The 19,597-nt window shown below is 36.6% G+C and overlaps 1 protein-coding gene across 1 annotated transcript in view; it reads left to right on the top strand.

Moving 5' to 3' along the window:
* The window catches only part of CNTNAP2 (contactin associated protein 2), a 1,268,404-nt gene that overhangs the window by 694,630 nt on the left and 554,177 nt on the right, over positions 1–19,597 (top strand). The window contains exon 9 of the mRNA XM_075142928.1: positions 6,091–6,240. Coding sequence (XP_074999029.1) covers positions 6,091–6,240 — 150 coding nt within the window. The remainder of the gene's footprint in view (positions 1–6,090; positions 6,241–19,597) is intronic.

The following is a 19,597-nucleotide window of genomic DNA, read 5'->3' as shown; positions in this document are numbered from 1 at the left end:
TTATTCTTAAACATTTTAACTGAATTTTGGGTTACAGTCATACATCAAAATTACGATGAAGTTCTGTTCTGATGTAGCAGGTGTTATGCTGTTGACTTCAGAAGAATTTTTTCCATGTATATCAGCAGACTGTATAATCTAGCACTCATTAATAGCCACTGCATGGGTCAGTACCTTTTACAAGAAGATTTTGACGTGCGGAAAACAGACTCCACAACCTAGAAGGTTATAAAGTAGGTATGTTTATTCAGCGCTGGGCAGCACGGGGGGTACCCCCCCACAATCGTGCGCACCAGGGTACTTAACTTATAGGGGTTATATGCAATCAATATATACATATTCATTACATTCCTTAGAAAAGGTGGTCTTATGGTAATGAGTTCCTGGAAGTCATTTACATAGTCCAAGCATGCACAGTAAAATTAGGGTTAGGGTCTTTTCCTTCTCTGGTGGTCGTCCATAGTCGTCTTCACTGTGTCCGTTAGTTGAACTCTGGGCTTCCTTTGTCTATATATGGTCACTTAATTAACTCATCAGTTCCTCGACTCTTGGAATGTAACGAGGCATCAGGTTATCTTGTCCTTTAACACTTATCCCTTCACAGTTGTTCATTGTTAGTGATTTACACAGAACACTTATCTCTTCACAGGTGTTACATAGGAGGCCTAACGAGCCAGCTCAAGGTCTATCCTCTCTTACCAAGTGGGAGGATGCACTACAGTAAGGTCTCAGTCAGGAATTGTTAGCTAGTTTAGTAATTCAAGGATCCTGTTATCTACACAGCCTTTGTAACTTCTGCTTACAATATTTATTATGCTTATAACAGCATCTTGTCTATCCGAGTTGCTAGCTACAAAAGATTGCACTAGCAAGCCAGACAATGGCTCTGCTATTAACCCTTAAGTGTTAGTTCCCTCTATCAATTTGATCTCACAAGATCAACTGTAGAAGAATTTGAGATTTTTGCTACTATAGTTTTCTTCAAGGCATAACGCGACCAGATGTTATTTTTCTAAGTTCTCCATTATGTATTAAACTCTTGTACTTTTTTGGTATTTGTTAATCTAGTCCTTCTTCCATGTCTATAGTAAGCAAAACATCTGTTTCTTCTTGTTCAATCAAAGTGCCTACCTCAAGAGTCCTGCTTTTAGAATAATGTCATTTAAATAGAAATCCTAGATAGGGAGAATGCATTCATTAACATATTTAATTTGCATATGAAACCAGCTTTTCCAGAATTCAGCAGGGAATTTGTGGTGGCAGCAGTATGTGTTTCTTTTTTTTCTCAACTTGTCTACCAGAAAGTTACAGTAAGAAAAAAAGAATGCAAATAAATACATGTGTCAGCTCAGATGAGAGAGATGAAACCGCAATGAGAAATCATCGTTGTGTGTTTGGGATGTTGTCCATTCTAAACTTTCCAGCTGAAAATTATTTTAATAGAAGGAGCCATATTCTACTCTTAAGCCTTAGTTTACAAAAAGATCTCAGTTAAGCTTGACTTATTTTTTAAGTCCAAGCAGAAATAATTCCTCAATATATGTAAAGCATGTAATAATATATTACAAAAAAAATAGGTCATGCAGCTGTACAAACTTAGCCCCTATGGGAGAATATACCATGTATCCCAATAACAATTTAAGTCCCTGGAACAGAGCATTATCACATTAAGAAAGGAGGGTTGACACTACTGCCTCTAAAACACATGTAAATAAAAAGCAGATAAAAACAGTGGCAGAGACGAAAGGTGCTCTTAGTTACACCACTGGGGAGCACAATTTTGTAAAGACAATAGTAAATACTTGCTGAGTGCTAGTGAGCAATCCTCATTAGCATTCATAGATAAACCCCACGGAAAAATGTAGCAGTAAAAAGTTTTCTAAGCAGACGTAAAATTGCACTTGAATTTTTGTGGCAACTTTGAGCCAGAACAGTTGGAATGTTACTGTCATACTGTAAAGCTCCATAAGGATGGTTAATACATGTAGCTAAAAAGAAGACACCCTTAACTCGTGATCATTTTGTAGTCAATACAGTGAAGAGTTCATAAAGCAGAAACAGCGTGATCTTTCAGGAACTGACAGGAATGATGCCAACTTGTAGGGGCAAATATTTTTAATACAGGCAAAATACCAGTGCTTCTCCAATCATGCCTCTAGCAAGCAGCTTACAGACAGTGATATGTCCCCTTAGTGTATTTTGCTAAATGCTGCGCACACAGAGAGAATGCATGGAATTAGTTTTTGCTGGAAACCTGCAGCTCTCCTCATGCTCCGATTTCTATTCGGTCTGCTCAGCAGATCCACCTGCTCTGCTGATCCACCTTTCCTCCGCCTGCTTCTTGCCTTCAGTCATTGCAAGGTTCAGTTTTCAGTGTGGTGCTAGCGAGCTTGGGGTGTTTTCCCTTCACTGCATGCGGGGAGAGCATACCACAGATAGATACTGGCTAGAAGTAACTGTGCACTTCTTAGACTAGCATATTGCACACCATTTTCACTTGTTAATTCAGCAGATAGCATCTCCTGTTTCTGTACTTTAAGAAAGAATGTTTTGGGCCTTTCCAAGATGTGCAGAAATCCATGTTGAGTTGGACAAATAGTTTCCCCCCTGCAAAAAGGAAAAAAAAAAGCGTGGAGGGACTCTAGTTCACAAATTGGTTGTGATGGAAACGATGGCTTTTTTTTTTTTCCCTTCAGTATTTAGGCTATTTGTTCAGAGAGAAGCTGAACTGAGTTAATTTCTCTCTTTTTTTACATCTCACGCTTCCTAAAAGAGGAAGCTGAACTCTCTGATAAAGATTAGTCAGGGAGTAAGGCATGCAGCAGTAAATAGCTACATAGTCTGATGTATAAGATTGTCTCTTCAGCCTGCATAAATGGTTCCAGTCCCTGTTCTAGTGTTATTTAAAATGTGTCATACAAGAACAACATGGGTATTGCGAGACTAATTTATTTAGTGTGTACAGAGCAGACTGAAGTATGCAGTCAAAAAATACAGATTAAAATAACTGAACTATTTTGCACCTCCTGCGATACTCAATTTAAAACACTTTTCTCATTAGTACCATCAGTTAATTCTGTTACAGAAGAATAACTTCAAGAGGTGAGGATGGCAAACTAAGTCTTATTATAAGAAACACAGTGAACTTCCAATTTCATGGCATAATCATCTGTCTTTAGCTCCATCCGTCATGGTGGGCTGACCTTGGGCAGGGGGCAGGCACCCACCCAGCCGCTCTCTCACTCCCCCTCCTCAACAGGACAAGGGGAGAAAATAAGATGGAGAAGCTCATGGAACGAGATGAAGACAGGGAGATCATGTACCAATTACGGTTGCAAGCAAAATAGACTCAACTTGGAGAAATTAATGTAATTTATTGCCAAGTAAAATAGATTTAGGTAGTGAGGAACAAAGACAATCATTAAAACACCACCTTTCCTCCTCCCTCTCCGAAGCTCAACTTCAATTCCTCACTCCCAACTCCTCTACCTCCCACTCCCGAGCTGCACAGGAGGGATGCAGGGGTACTGTCAGTCCATACCAGCTCCTCTGCGCCGCCCTTGCCCCCTCTTGCTGTTCCCCTGTCCCAGCGTGGGCTCTCCTCAGGCCGCAGCTCCCTCAGGAGATACCCACCTGCTGCGGCGGGGGCTCTCCAGGGGAATCTCTGCGGGGGGGGATGGGGGGGTGCGGCTGGAGCCCCTCCTCCCGCTCTCCCCTCGGGGCTCGCAGGGCTGTTTCTCACACTTTCCCCCTCACCGCCGGGCAGCCTCTGCCCTTTCTGAGCTGCGCTTTCCCCGAGGCGCCCGCCCGTGGCTGAGGGGCTCGGCTGTGCCCTGCGCGGGGCCACTGGAGCCGGCTGGAACCGGCTGCGTCCGGCACGGGGCGGCCCCGGCCTCTCCTCACAGAGACAGCAGAGGCAGCGGACCCCCGCCGGCATGTGGGCACCTGCACCAGGTAAAGTTTTCTGTGTATGTTTATATCCAATTCTGTTTAAATTGGCTAGAGGGTTTTGTCTATTTGCTGAATGATCTCAAAAAAATGTATCAAAGCACGAACAGCAGTGGCCTTGAAAGTTAGTACTATGAAAGCTTAAAGAGAGAGACATTTCCCATATAAATACATCAGGCGCCACTGGAAATTCAGTCCAGGAGCAAGAGGAAAACAGTGACGTTTCGGATGCTCGTGGGAGGTGGACGTATTTGGAAGAACCCCCTGGAGATGTAACATGACTTCCCTAGCCGCAGTTTGTCAAGGTGCAAGAGCTTATCTTGTGATATAATAGAAATGGTGGTGCAAGGTAGGCTGACACTTTCTCGCCTAATGACCTGTTGTTTCTTGGTTTCTGCAATATTCCCCTTTCCAGAGAGTGCTTTAGTGGACTCACCGACGAACAGCTCATGCCACCGATTTCATCCCTCGTGTTTTAATAGCCAGGTTTCAGTTTTGTCCAGAAGTCTCTAATCGTTGTTACTCAGTTCAAGCCAATACTGAATACCTCGATAAAAAAGACATAGATTTTTTAATGTTAGGTCGTCTCAAGCTGAAAAATTAAGATTTAAAGTATGTTCTGGTAAACGTAAGTTGTAGTAACACACGCTGTAACAATTTTGGTTTGGAACTCTATAAAAAGGTGTATCTTCTTTTTCTTTCTGAGTTTATTAGCAGTAGAAATTAATTATATCTGCATTGTAATTATGTGTTTTTCTGTTTCTTCTTTGTCAAATGTAATGAAAATGAAAAAAGAACTTACAAACATGAAGAAAACTCTTCTCATGTTTAGGTCTTTCATCTATTTTTACGCTAGATTGAACAAGCTTTAGTAGAAACATTTCTTACTGATACATTTTTAAGAGGCTTCTGCCACTTTTATTCACACTAATGAATATTTCAAGAATATTCCAAGGTATAACACTCCATGTTATTTCAGGACTTGATCTTGTATCTTCACAAACACATGGAAGCAGTGGGGTAAAAAATATTCGTTAATGTTTAGGTATATCTGTTTGACATGAATATTATTCCTTTTTCATAAAAAATAACATTCTTTTGAATATTTTGAAAGTTTATCTTCCGTTATACTTCTGCTGATATTGTGCATCCCTCTTAATTTTAGAAACAGCTTATTGCCTTGCGTTGTGGTTTATTTTGGCAAATGACATTTTGCTAAGGTGACTTAGCACCTTTATCTAGATGGAGAAAACGTCACTTGTAAGAGGTGCTATAATTTGGAATTTGCTTTTATTAGAGTGTTTGGTACTTAACTTGCTGACCCAACATAACCTGCTGGCACAGTAATGACCGTAACAAACTAATACTCTTTCACAGTTCTTTAGTGGCAGCTTAACATGCCAGGCAAACTGGCTTCCTGCCAGCTGCTGGAGATGATGTAAGAAGTATATAAATTCTGTTTTTTTAAAAGGTCTGAGTGAATGAATAGATCCAACTGCTTCACTGCTGCCAGTATTGGGAGGGTGGTGCTCCCCTAAGATTGCAGTTTTTGTCAGGCATTTGCTGGTTTTGCAGTGCCTATGTGATAATGTCTTCATCTTCTGTGACTAGCCCCACATGCCAATGACAGGATTAGCTGTGAACTCACCTTCCACGTGAGCCTTTCCCCTGCCTATTTTTTCTTTCCCTTCTTTTAGAAATATCTACCTTTTGATAAAGGCAGCAATCACGAGCATAATATGCCCTTTGGGCTTGTTACCCACTGTAGTTAAATGGATTAATCAATATCTTTTCCTTTTGAACTTGATCATAGAAACAATTAAGAGATATTCTTCATTAATAAAATGTAGAATATGGCCTTTTGATGGGAAAGGTGAGTGATAACATCTGTAGTTTATACAGTTATACCTGACAGCGCGGCCACTTCGGTAGTTTCAAGACTTGTATTTATGATATAATGTGGGTTTTTTGTAATAGTTACTTTAATAACAATGCCTTGTTATCACACTAAAATTATCTCATTTCTGCAATAGCCTTCATTAAACCTTACATAATGAGCCTGGGAGAGATATACACAAAACACTTAAAAGATAATGAATATTGGACTAAGTAAAATGTTCCAATGTTTTTTGTTATTCTTAGGCTCTGGTCTCAATGACGGGCAGTGGCATGAAGTCCGATTCCTAGCTAAGGAAAATTTTGCTGTCCTCACCATTGATGGCGATGAAGCTTCAGCTGTTCGGACAAACAGCCCTCTACAAGTTAAGACTGGAGAGAAGTATTTCTTTGGAGGTAAAAAAAAATCAAAACAAATATCTGCTTAAAGTGCTGTTGTCTTTTAATCTACACAATAGGTGAAATAAAGCTTGGGATGTAATTCATTCTTGTAGATCTTAATATGGCTAAAATGGCTAGGTGCTGCTCATCAAAAAGTAAGATATTAAACTTAATTTCACTTTTAAGAATCTTTTTACACCTCCTCATCCTTGCAAAAGAAACGCTAAGAAGTTCTGTTCAAGAGTCAGTCTAACTTGGAATGATTTCTCAGATCTTCTCTGAACAGTTTAGAGACCATTCTCTGAAAGGGGAACCTTCCATTAGTAGTTTAATTAGATGGCACTGAGAAGAGAGATAAACTTATCTTTTCCAGTTTGGAATCCTGAAGACAAAAAAATATCATTGTTCAGGACAGGTCTTAATCTTTTGCTGATTTCTTTAAGAGCTGTCATGATTGTAGGTAGTTAAGAAGCTCTCATAAATTGAAGCCTTAGATTGTTCCGTATTTCTGTCTATTGACCGTCCATATACAAAAAATAGTTCTGGCAAATTGTAGCTTGAATGTTTATTCTTCTTGCTTTTCTATGTTAGCATTTATGAAACTCAAAAAAGGCCATCAAAACTCTTGGGTTTGTTAAATATATATTTAAATTTCTGTATTAAAAAGCCTATTTAGTATGGCAAAAATATTTTTGATACACTACCATCTTACAGGGGAAGGTCATTAAGGGTTTTTTAACTCAAGCATAAGTATTATTTTTCATACTGCTAGCCAGGTTTTTTTAAAAACATCCAATTCAGCAATCTTTGTTCAAGCAGTTCACAGCAAGCTCAAATGCTAAGATCAAAAAGGAGTTGTAAGTTGTACTTTTGCAGTGTTCCACACGTGTGAGGTTGCACATGAAAGCTTCAGGCAGAGAACACACATTTTAAAGTAGAATTTATTGGTGTTTAAAACTGAATTTTTTTTCAAACTTACAAGGTGCATATCTAATTAAAATAAAATATAAATGTGATACTATAAATAGTCATAACATTACCCAAGTGATAGAAAAGTTAGTGGCATATGAAGTACCCTAAGTAGAAAGGGAAAAAATCCTTTCAAGGTTGTTCTCATTTCATTATCTCCTATCAGTGGAATCATTAAAAATACATATGGAAATTAGTGTTTAAATAATGCTACAAAACTAATATATAGTTAATTAAAAATAGATTCTAATCCTGCAGATACTGATGACACACACTTCCAGGAAACATTGTGGCGACGATAACACAGTCTAAGACAAATATTACCAAATTAAAGTTGATCTGTCACAAGAGTTAAACTTCCTGTTGCTGCAACATGCGTCTTTTCCAATATCCTTAATCCAGCTAATATCCTGAATAGTTTTTTTTAGCATATTGCCTCAAATAAGAGTTCTAGCATAGCCAGTTGCCACGTGCTAAAGCCTGGAAATTATTTTGTCATCAAAACATAGTACCTTCAATTCGTCAGAACAGTCTGAGACATTCTCATTAAATGAAGTTACTAAGCACACATAGGAGAAAATGAAAAGAAATGCCATACATAATACATCCAGTGTTAAATTCTGTTAATTTTCATAGATAAAATCCCCAGACCATTATTAGATTTGTGGAGAGAGATTGATTGATTTATTCTGAAATGTCTTCTACCTCTGACTCTTTGGTTGTGAGGGATAGATTGTCTAGTTTCTCCAGGTAGTTTTTATACCCTTTCTCAGTCAAAATACAGGTTGATTTGTTGTCATTTCAGTTGGATTCTGAAATCTGTTTGACTTCTAATTGTTGACCTGTACTTTGTAATTCCAGCATCCTTCCATAAAAAAAGTGTGCATGTAGATATTGTTCAAGTGGGATATGAAAGTCAGTCATGAATTCCCTGAAGTGTCATTCCCCCATCTGTTCACCCAAATACATGGTCCCTTTGCATAAGCTATGGGTTTTTTGTTTTTCCGTATTATCTTTTATAATCTGAAAGATCTTCTAAAGGTATACCAAAAGAATAGCAGTGTCCTAATCTTCATGTCCAATTTTCTTTCAAAATAAGAAGTCTGCATTTGCAATGCTGTACTTTTGCATTTTAAGTGTTTCAAGCTGTGAATCTGAGGAAGCTTTATTTCTGACTTGGATTTGAGGAACTTATTTATTTTAGTATACTCCCACATGAATATTGCTATATGTATGTGTTAGTTATTTTGCTGTTAATTATGTGTTAATTAGAGATTACGTGCAACTTAAAGCCAGTCTTTTGGATGCATATTAGAAACCTAATCTTTATATTCATGATCTGCATCTTACGAGGTAAAGGTTATTTTTGTTCTATTCCCTCTATATGTAGGTGCTCCTCCTTATTTTTCTTTATAAGCATTCCAAGTTGTGACTGTTAGTGTTTGCAAGAAGAGGATGTAGAGGTGAGAATAGCGGGGAACTTCAAACACGTGCACCACTTGGTAATTGACATCAAAGAAGATGTTTTCATTAGTTTCATTAGGAGTAAGTTCAGATAAGAAAGTGTCGAATATTTTTTTCCTGCAAATGTGCATAATTGGTTAGGAAAGGGACAACTGTCTCTTGAATTCAGAGGATAGTATGTTTTTTTGCAAACGGCTAGATGGCTAGCAGAAAGAATTATCAATTATTTGGTGATGATAAATTTTAAATGTGAAAAGAAATCCAGTAGATTTCTTTACTAGAGATCTTAAATGATCAGTTTTAAAGATAGTAACGTTATGATATTCATCCCATCCCACTGCTATATTTCTCGATCTTACAAAATACTGAGAAACCTTATTCCATTGGATTTGTGTGAGGGGAGCTTTTACAGCATTTCTAGAAGGCTCTAAGCATGTATACTTTTCTGATTAAAATTTTCTTATTTCATGTTTGAAACAAATACCACATGTATGCAAATGTTTTGTTCTCCAAACTTTCCCTTTCCCTGATTTCAAAATAAGTGTGTCTCTTTATACTCTGGTCTCCTGGTATCAGTATAGCAAATATGTACTATAGGCGATGGTGTTGTCTTTGCTGAAGAAAAGATTTAAAGGTTGCATTTCAGCACTGCAGTACAATATTTTCTCAAAAATATATTGGAGAATTTAAAGAGAAGAGTAATTACATTGAAATGGATAATGCGTCAAAGTAGTAAGGCAGACACTAGATAGACCTTTTCTGTGAAAATAACTACAGCTTTTACTGTAAGAGAAGTACCACATATTTGAATGTGAATTTTTGAGACAGTGTCTATTTTTCAGGAAAATGATCATTTTCATATATTGTTGTCATAACTTTGCACTGGCAATATCCCATAATATTAGTTTTATAATAAAATAGAAAATCTATCAAAATTGGGAATGGATTCAAGATTGAGTGGGCAAGGAGAACATTACTATGCCAAATGTAACAATAAAACATTCCAGAGAAATCAGAAATATTAAGTTGACTTTTACACAGATAGGTTCGCAGTGATGTCTGAAAAAGCCCTTAATTTTACTCACAGTATTTTGATTAGAACTTGGTTATGACTCAGTCCAGTATAACTACATAAATAATAGGGGGAATGCAAAGACACAGAATGGTTGTGCATTTATTCCTGGCATTAGAAATTTTGGCACAGGCAGGAACAAGGCTGTGAGTCAGAGTGCTCCCTCCTTCTGTGCATGCAAATGGATACCCGAAGGGCCAGTTGAGCACTGTGTAGACACTGAAGGCGTTAACAAAAGAATAGCTCGTTTGGACACCAAGTGGTATACTGGGCTTGGATAGTCAACCTCCCTGTCTAGTAGCAGCCTCCAGCTGCCATTTGGAGAAAGTTGGCTTTTTAGAGAAGCCAGACCTGATTGACACTCTCTCAGTTTCCCTCAAAACTAGTTCCGAAATGTGTCCTGGTTATCCCTTAGTTTATTCATTCATTTGAATAGAAATGCTTGTCATTGACCACCAAACTCAGATTTTTACAACACGTACAGCAATATTTGAATCAAGGAGATGTGGAAGTCAGAATCGTTTGTGACTTCTGCTTATAGAACTAACTTTTCTAGTTTTGAAAAATCATAAGTAAATCATAAGAGTAAATCGTAAGAGGATTCTTCCTCTGTCAGAGAATAAATCATGTTCAGTACTGTTACAGTCTTTTTTTTTTTTTTTTTTTTTTTTACTTCCTTTGCACCTCTCCTGTGCTGTCTCCCAGCTCAACTAAGATCCTCCCAAGGGACAGACAGCAATGATGTTTTATTCAAGCCTAAGAGTTAGGGGAAGCTGTTTTAAGATCAGGTGTTTCTGTAGATTGTGTGAATGTGTGCTGGTGTATGTGGGAGGGTGGGTGCTAATTGCCTATTACCCTTCTTCTCTCCCCACTGGTTTTATTTTCCTTCTCTTTCTTGTCTTGAATTTGGGTTTTTGGAAAGAAATGAACTTCCTTTCCCTTCTAAGCTCTAGAGAATGATGTTTCTTTGTTGTTTCCAATTATCTGCATAAAACAAAAAAGCAGAACAGAGAAAGTGAATCACAGAGTGAAAATGAGTCCATTAACCTCATTTGCACTGTTGGAGATAAGGGGCTTTTGTGAGGTGTCTTAAGCTTGCACCAAACCACCTAATAGCTGCCTAGTGCCCAGAGGAAATACTTGATTAGAGATGTAATTTTGACTTGTTTCTATTTTACAGCATTTCTTTTTAATTGTGTCTACTTTCTCTCTCCTTTTCACTGGCTTAAGGATGGGAGAGTTTTTAGTATAAGTGATAAATCTTCATTGAGAACAAAGGTATGCAGTGAGCGTCTGTCAATCCACTGTGTGCTGCTTTTTCTGACAAGCAAAGATGAATGGGCTATGCAGTAAGTTTCCTATGAGACACCAACCTGTGGCATAGAGAAAGTCCTTCCTTTCCGTACGACTGTACAAAATGCATGCTGTATGGAGTCTTGTTCCTGGAGTAGAATTCATTTGTTTCTGAAAGTTGTGTTGGTCTAAAATCCCATAGATTTAGAGATGGTGGAAGGAGGAGGGAGGAGGGAAGTCAAGCGAAAGAGAAAAAATACCTTCCTCTGTTTCACATGTGCTGGACTCTTCTGTGTGTGAATCTTTCTTTCTTAAAACCTGTCATCTACAACCAAAGCCTTTGCGTGGTGTGCCTACATTTTTTATCAAGTTACCCTTGTGCAAATTGGCCACTACCACCTGTTACAGTCATGGTCAGACTTCCGAGGTGGTGTCACTCAGACTATCATAATCACAAGTATTATCAGATAGAAAGGGGCATGGGATTTTTTGTAGCTCAAATTCAAATGTGTTCAGCAAAACTGAAGTTGAGTTACTAGATGTTACGTGACAAATGAATGGGACCCAACCACTGACAACTCAGGTTCTCTGTTACCTAATAAAGGAAACTAAAGTCCCTGCTGACATTATTCTCTCAAGCCTGCAGCTTCTCACATGTCAATAAGTAACGATGTTGTTGGATTGTATCTGCATTTCCGCATGTTCATCAGATTTTTAATATGTCAGGGCTTCAGTTTTGGTGGCCACTTGTTTGTTTTGCATGTCTGACCACAAGACAGGATGGTCAAATTTGCATTTCTTGTGGAAAGGGTGCTTTCAGTGTGATTTGAAATCTTTGTCCTCATGATCATAGCTCTACTGTAAGCTCCAAGCAAACAAATCCATGAGGAGAACACAAAGCCAATTCAAAATAACTCAGAGTATAATGTGATTTGATGTATCTTCAGCATTTGTCTTCAGGAATCGTCCCAGGTGAGTCCTACAAAATAATGATAAACACAAGAAATGGAGATAACAGAATTGGAATGGGTTGTATTTTTTAACAGCCCTCATGCTTTGGATTGTTAAATCCAGAATGTTTATAAGTCAATAGATGAGTGAAGAATGCAGATGTGCAGAATGTATAAACCTGAGCAAAGCAAGGAAGTGGTTTTGTAGTAAGTTAAAAAAAAAAAAAAAAAGATGGCAGACAATTATAGGCACCTAAGCCTCTCTCTGCTATTTAATACATAATTCAAATCCTTTATTATCTCATCTGCTCCCTTCCACTATGAACGATGAAACACAGCTGAATTCACACTACTTTTATATAACTGACAGAACTGAAGGGAGTCGATCAACATTGCCCATTAACTTTGAGTTTTATGCTTTTATCATCATGTTTAAAGTTTTGTTTATTTCATTCGGGTAATATGAATGTTAGACAAATGAGTCCAAATAATGGTGACATTCCGTGATTAATTTTCAGTAATGTCAGTAGTATTGTTAGTGATGTTAGAATATCCACCAACACATTGTATACAACAGTACAAGCAGAAATGCTGGAAATAGATTGATCTCCCAAAGAAAAACAAGTGCAGGCAGAAAGCTGATGCTTTATGCAAGCAAATAAAAGATCAAATGTATGATAATTTGAGTTTAGGAATGGATATATGGGAGCATGAGTCTTGCTGGAATAACTTCAGCTTTTGAGCAAAGACCTGCTAGAGATGAGAAATGTCTGCTCACTGAAAAATGAATGAATGAAGTTTTGAGATGTGCTCTCCTTGTTATACAACATAAATCTCTTGCTAAGCTGAAAATGTTAGCCACAGAGTGTATATCTAGAAGTTTCTCAAAAAAAAGTGAAGGAACTGAATCTTTTTTTGCTTTATTTTCTTACAAGCACTAAAGCAAATGTCTGTGTGCAGCAGATAAGAGAACGACAAATTTTTCAATATATTTTCTTTTCTCTTCTTGACCTTTAAAACCCAAGAAAGAACAAAGAATGAGGAAGAACATGTACTGTAGAGAGTAAATCTGCATGAACATGGGAAGGTGTAAACTGACCTAGTGGAACTCTTATTGTCTCCAATTCTGTGTGTATATGATTTATTTCCTTTTTCACTAAATACAGTAGTCATATTGTTGCCTGAGTCTCAGTCAGAAGCAAATTGTATCAAGTCTCTGAATATTACAGAAAATTAAATTAAAAATAGAGGAAATTCCCTATATGGTATAGCTCTTGACTCCAAAGGGAAAGGAAAAGGGCTTGTAAAAATTAGTAACACTTCTTCTCAGAAAGAAACTTCTGGAGAAGGAAATGTCTGGTGAAGACCCAGAAGAGAGCTATTGGAGACACACTCAAAAGTGACAACTATACTTATATCCTCTATGTTCCTCTTGCTGATGCTTTAGTAGGTCAAGCTACAAGGTCTTTTGTACCAGTAGCTGAAAAAACTGCCTACAGGAAGGGAAGGTCAGGTATTTCAACAAGCAGTGAATGTTGGGAGGAATGTTAACCAGTACTAATCACTAGACAGTACTAATTAGGGCTGTATGGTTTTAGAACACTGAAAATAATGTAGTCTATTGATGGCATTAGGAATCACAAATATGTTTGTGTGTATGTTGAGTTGTGTTGTGAAAAATAAACACATATGCTTTCCCGGTGTGTGAAAATAATCGTACTCCTAAATAGTGGAGAACGGTAATTGATAGTGGAATAGCACTTCTGCCAACTTAACCTTTTTTTCCAAGGGTATCCTGGCTCTGCTTCTAGGTGTATGAATGTGCTTACTGTCCACAGCCACAATTCAACACACCTATAGGGAAAAAAAAAAAAGAAAAAAGAAAAGAAGAGGTAAATTTTTGGTGCCATCAATAGGTTATATTATTTTCAGAGGTTTTTCTTGTTTTGGGGAGTGACTTACTGGTGCTTCTCAGTGGATTTTCCATAGTATCTGTGATATTCATCTTTAAAATAATAGAACCTACCTCAGCCTTCCCTTTTACTCCTGCCCCCTCTAAATGTGAGCCAAATTTTCAATTGCATTTCAATGTTTTAAGTATGTAGATGAGCACCTATTAATACTGTAAACAACACTAAGCAAGAAGATGCCTACCTGCCATTGATTCTGGTGGTAGTCAGAAAACTGACTCACATGTTTCAGAAAATCTACCTATTTATATAATTGTAAACATGAATAACTTTGGAAATCTGGTTTAATGAGTCATAAATGCATAACAGGAGAAAAAAAAAAATCAGGATATGTTCCAGAACTCACCAAAATACGATGTTTGTGAAAGTGGGAGATAGAGCAAAAATATAGTTATTCAGATAAGAGGCCTGGTAACTCATATGGTCTGAGCTGAGAACAGTTCTCAGTGCTGACTGTTTATACTGGCTCATGTATGAAACCTGACTGGAGCTCCAATTAAATTTATAATTACTGTCTGCTGCTTCTACTATATAAGCAAACTGCAGGTAGCCCTTTGTGTCTAGGGCAGGCTGTCAATTAAATCCTTGCATGCCTACATTCCCAGGTTATTATTATCACCTTTCACTGAAGACAACAAATCCCATCATATATAAGTGGCAGTCTAAGGCTCTAACAGGAACACTTCTTAGTGATGCTTTTGTAAATCATGAAGTAGATTTTAAGGGCTTATATCTTTCCAAAGAAAGAACTTTATTGAATCTCACAGTTAGTGGCTTAGAACTGATTTATCTGCATAAATTGGCAAAACTGAACTGTGAAGCTGAAACAGAATGTTTAAAGCCTTGTTTTTTCTTATCAGCAAAGCACTGAACTTACCTGTATAATACTTTGCAGTGGGAAGTAACAAGTTGGAGATGCACAAATCTCCAGTATGGACTGATGATAGCAACAGGCTTATTGCTCAGTATTGCTCAGGACATAAAATTACCTTGTCAGTGTCAAAGTATGTCTACTTTAAGTTTGGGCTGGACAAGGTTTTGGTAATATTGATGATCTCTTTAGGAGGGAATTGGTAGTTTAACCAGCAAACTGCTAGACCATTTTGGGTTATGGAGTCCTGTCAAAGACACTGTCATTCAGCTTATTCACTGGATGGCCACAATCCTTTTTTTTTTTCCTTTTTTTTTTTTTCCTAAGACAGAGCAATTTATCTGAGAGTAGACAATTAGTGTAAAAAAAATCCAGTGTTTATGAATGAAGAGAAGAAATAGGACACTTTTGAGGGATGATGGTCACTGTCAAGGTTGTGTTGTAAACTGGAGAAAAGTGGAACTAGATTTGTTGCCATGGCAATAACAGATGCTCTTAGCCTCCCTTAGTTCATCACCCATGATACCAAGTGTATGCGTAACTTGAATGATCCCGAGAAGTGATTTTACAGACTTCCTGCTTCTGGACTGAGACCTGCATGCTTACCATTTGATCTTGTGCAACAAATCCAAGTGAGATTAGACAGTGTGACTAGTAATACACAATGACTGAAAATCCTTCAGTAAACAAACTTTTATTTATCAATAAGAACAAGCCAAATAGTGTTGTAGAATAGCAGTGTGATGTTTATGTGTTCGTGTAGGAAGAATCTTGCTTTAATCTATAACAGCAAAAGTACTCCCCAGACGGCACTAAAGATATTTTCTTGTGAATCTTTTTCCAAGTAGATGAGGCCTCAAAAAGAAGCAAGCTTTAATGATGCTTGAAAATGCTTCATCTGCTTCTTGCCCTTACTTCATTTTCATCATTCTTACTGACCAGACTTCCCAAAACACTTTCTGTACTTGCTTGTCATTTTTTTAATCATCTTTTTATTCCATCAGATTAATGTTATTTTTTTTAAAACTAATTCTTATATTTGCTTCTGTAAGTTGGAAGCTTACTGTGGAGCTTTACAATAAATTATTTTTTTTAATTAATTAGGCCTATTGTGGTTTCACTGGCATCATAACCAAACTGAATGGAATTTTGAAAAGAGATGTTCAGATCCCATGTTCCCATGATTTTCATTCATAGGAACAGGTTGTCCAAAGCCTGACCCTCTTGCTTTTTTTGAAACTCTCTCATTTATACTTACTGTCTTTGTAATTCGTGTTCTCCATAGATTTGATAAGAGCTTTTCCTTGTTGCATTTTGCTTGATTGCATTCTCAATATTGCCTTTTATTAAGAACTTAGCTAAAGGAGAAGAGAAAACATGAGTGGGAGGGAAAGTTTATCACCTTTTATTATTTGAATGTCTGAAACATCATGGTGTGAGTAAACAGTGCTCATGCTGTTAATGACTCACAGTTATTCTGTAGATACATGATGAAAAAGCTTGAGATAGCATAAAAAGATGGAATGCTGCATATTTTGATGCACGATGAAAGGTTGAAGAAAGGCCACTGAGGAATTATACAACTGGAATAATAAATGAATCTCAAATCTTTTTGAGAATGGTGGGGCTCTTTTTGTAAGTTATATGTTCCTATTTCATTTTTAAACAGATTTTATTATATCTATGATCTCAACAAAAGTCAAATAGATCAGGCCTTTATAAATGCAGTGAGTGATCTTTTCAGGAATCCTACAAATATTAGCAACAAGACTGTAATCGTGTCATGCTAGTGCCCAGCAGTATAAAAATATCACTGCATCATGTCCACCTATCATTTGGTAAGTGGAATTCTCATTTCGGTCGATGGCTATATTTTGCTGCATAAAAATAGTGCTTCATGTTTCTGCTTTTGAAATGTGTCATAAACCACTGGGATGGGTCTAAAAAATGACACAACCATGCACGTATACATGCACGCACATTAAAAATGTGTTCAATGGAACTAGTTTACTTTTATAAAGAAGCCTAAAGCCTTTCTCCTAGTGCTTCAACATTTTGGTGCTCAAATGAAGATGCAAACTCCATAGCTGGTGCAACCTACCTGTAGAAACTGTTCCTGAATGTCATACAGGCATGTGAAATTTGAAGCTTTTTGTTGCTGTCTCTGTTCCATGCTTGGACCTGTAATAGACAAGTACTTAACGTTAGAACTAGATTATGCCCTATGCAAGGTCTTTTTAGCTTTCCATTGAAGCCTTTCAGAGTTATGTTCAGGCACTGTAGCTGACACCTGTCCCCAAAAAATTGACTTGGTTTGCATACATACTTCATATAATTAATATTCTGACATCTGAAATGACCTTGTAATTTAAAATTGATAAAGACAGATTTTCAAAAATCACATTTGATTAGGAGAGTAGAAAAGTACTGCAACCAAGGATCTCCATGGCAATTTTGCAGTAAAATTTTCATTAGTTGCATTGAAGAAATTTCCCGTGATTTTAATACCTTTTGAAAGTGTTGTATACATTATAATATTGCTATTAGAAATGTATTTGCAGTTACTGTGGACTCCAGTGTATTCTTCGTACATCATTACAGCTAAGCAGCTATCATAGTCTTTACATTTTACCCTTTACATTTTTTTCCCCAGTCAAGAACAAATGTGTAAGGACTCTGCTTGGCTAACCCAGGTTTTACTGTGCTGAAAAAAAATTAATCCTTTCAACAGGGTGATACCAACATTCAGGGTGATCTTAAGGAAATTTGTTTCTAGCCGCATCTTTTTAAAGTTTGGAGTATGACATACAGAACATTTTTCCTTAACCATCATTTTTCATGAAACTGCTCTGAAACTAGTCTCATTTACACAGCTCACTCCATTTTCTGCTCTGCTACTTTCAGAAAATGCAAGGGCAGGAAGAATCTGATTATTAGCAGTTTCAGAAACAGCCTTAGAGTTTACTGCTCTAAGGATCACAGCGACTGTGACTCACCTTTCTAATCCTATTGATCTGCAGTTTCATTAACTTTCAACATCTCAGAAGCTTGCAAACTGTATGTAAGATGTCCTTGCTTAGTGAAATAAATAGCAGTATTTTGCCTGTATCATAAGCCCAAGACTGTCTCAAAAATACTTTGCTTGTAATGAAAGTAAAAGAGGAATTAAAAAAAAAAATTCTACAAAGTGTATGGATCATTTAAAAATAAAATTAATTAGAAATTAGATTATTATATGTGTAGGGTTTACAATAAAAATATATAATGAACAAAAGAATCACTAGTACAAATGTATAAAACTTTTTTTTTGAAAATACATTATTGTATCCCATTCCCTTTTTCCGCCTCATATTGTCAGGCCCACCACTTAACAAGCTGAGGCGAATGCTTTAATCTGCATGAACTTTATAATGGTATTTTGGTTTTGTGCTTCAGTCAAAGCTTTTGTGCTTCATTTAATGCCCCCTGCTATTCTATAATGTGTTATGTTATAGTGAAGCACTATTTATCTTTTATAAATTATTATATTCCATCACTGAAATTCAAATTTCCTAAAAATTCTTCTTTAATATAGTGGAATCATTTTGTATTTATTATCTCTGGTGACTAATTGTCATTTTTATCTTAGTTGATAATGAGTGTGTATTTGACTTTTTCGATAACTTGTTTTCTAGCCTAAATTAAAGATTGCAAGATAAAAGTGGATTTCCCTTTTATCCTCCTAAAAGTCTACCCTGGGGGAAATAAAGCTAGCAATTTGGAGAGGGTTCAACACATTCCAGCATGTCGATATGTGACTCTTAGCAAGCCATTTAATATCTGCTGTTCAGTTCAGCTACCTATAAAATGAGATGAAAAGTACTACTTTGGGAGTGACTAATTAAAAAATGGCTGTGGACAACTTTACGTTTGGTTCTATTTGCAATACTTTTGTATTAATTTTCCTTGAATATTCAAGTTCTATTTTTTTTATTACTAGAAATAACTATAAAGAGCTCATTTTAAGCCCCAATGACTGCATATTTACTGAAAGTGTTTTATGTTCATTTGTCAATTGTAAAATTTGAGCTGTTGTAAAAGCAATACTGCGTGAAAAAAGGCAAAGTTTTATGAACAAATATGCTGTTTGAAATATAAGTTGTGTTTGTTAGATGTATAAAGGCATTTAAAATTGTTTCTTCCCAGTTTGGAAGGCTTATATGCTTTCCAGACATCATGAATTGCAAATTGTATATACATATATATGTGGTATGAAAATATCATCATGTGATTTCCAGTTTGTGATAGATTAGTTAGTTACATAAATGACCCAATCAGATAACAGGGACAATACTATGTGACTTATGGACAAAAGCAAAACAGAATGAGCTTTTAATTGCTAATATAATTTCAGTTTGTAAATTGAAAACAAATTACTTGTTTATTCACTGACTAAATTCAGAAATAATTTCCTATAACAAATAAGTTCAAGAATTTTATTATCTCCTTTATGAACAATATGCTGACTTTTTTTCCTAAGGAAAACATTTGTTGCATATGTGTCTTCTGATAAATTATTTAGGGTTCCACTTTAATAAATTACAATGTGAGAGTCTTATTGCAAGACTTCTTTAAAGGGTATTTGTGATCCAGTTTAGATTTACAAGAGAATGACACAGTAAAAATCAAATTTTCAGTTATTGTTATTAATACTAGTGTTATTACAAATTAATCATCTTATGCAGGAGGGGTAAAGATGGCACATCCAGGAATATGCTTTGAAGATGCACTGAAATGATTACTC

Source organism: Calonectris borealis, chromosome 2 (genome assembly GCF_964195595.1).
Source record: "Calonectris borealis chromosome 2, bCalBor7.hap1.2, whole genome shotgun sequence".
Lineage (NCBI taxonomy): Eukaryota > Metazoa > Chordata > Aves > Procellariiformes > Procellariidae > Calonectris > Calonectris borealis.
Note: the sequence above shows the minus strand (reverse complement) of the source record. Positions and strands in the feature narration are given on the sequence as shown.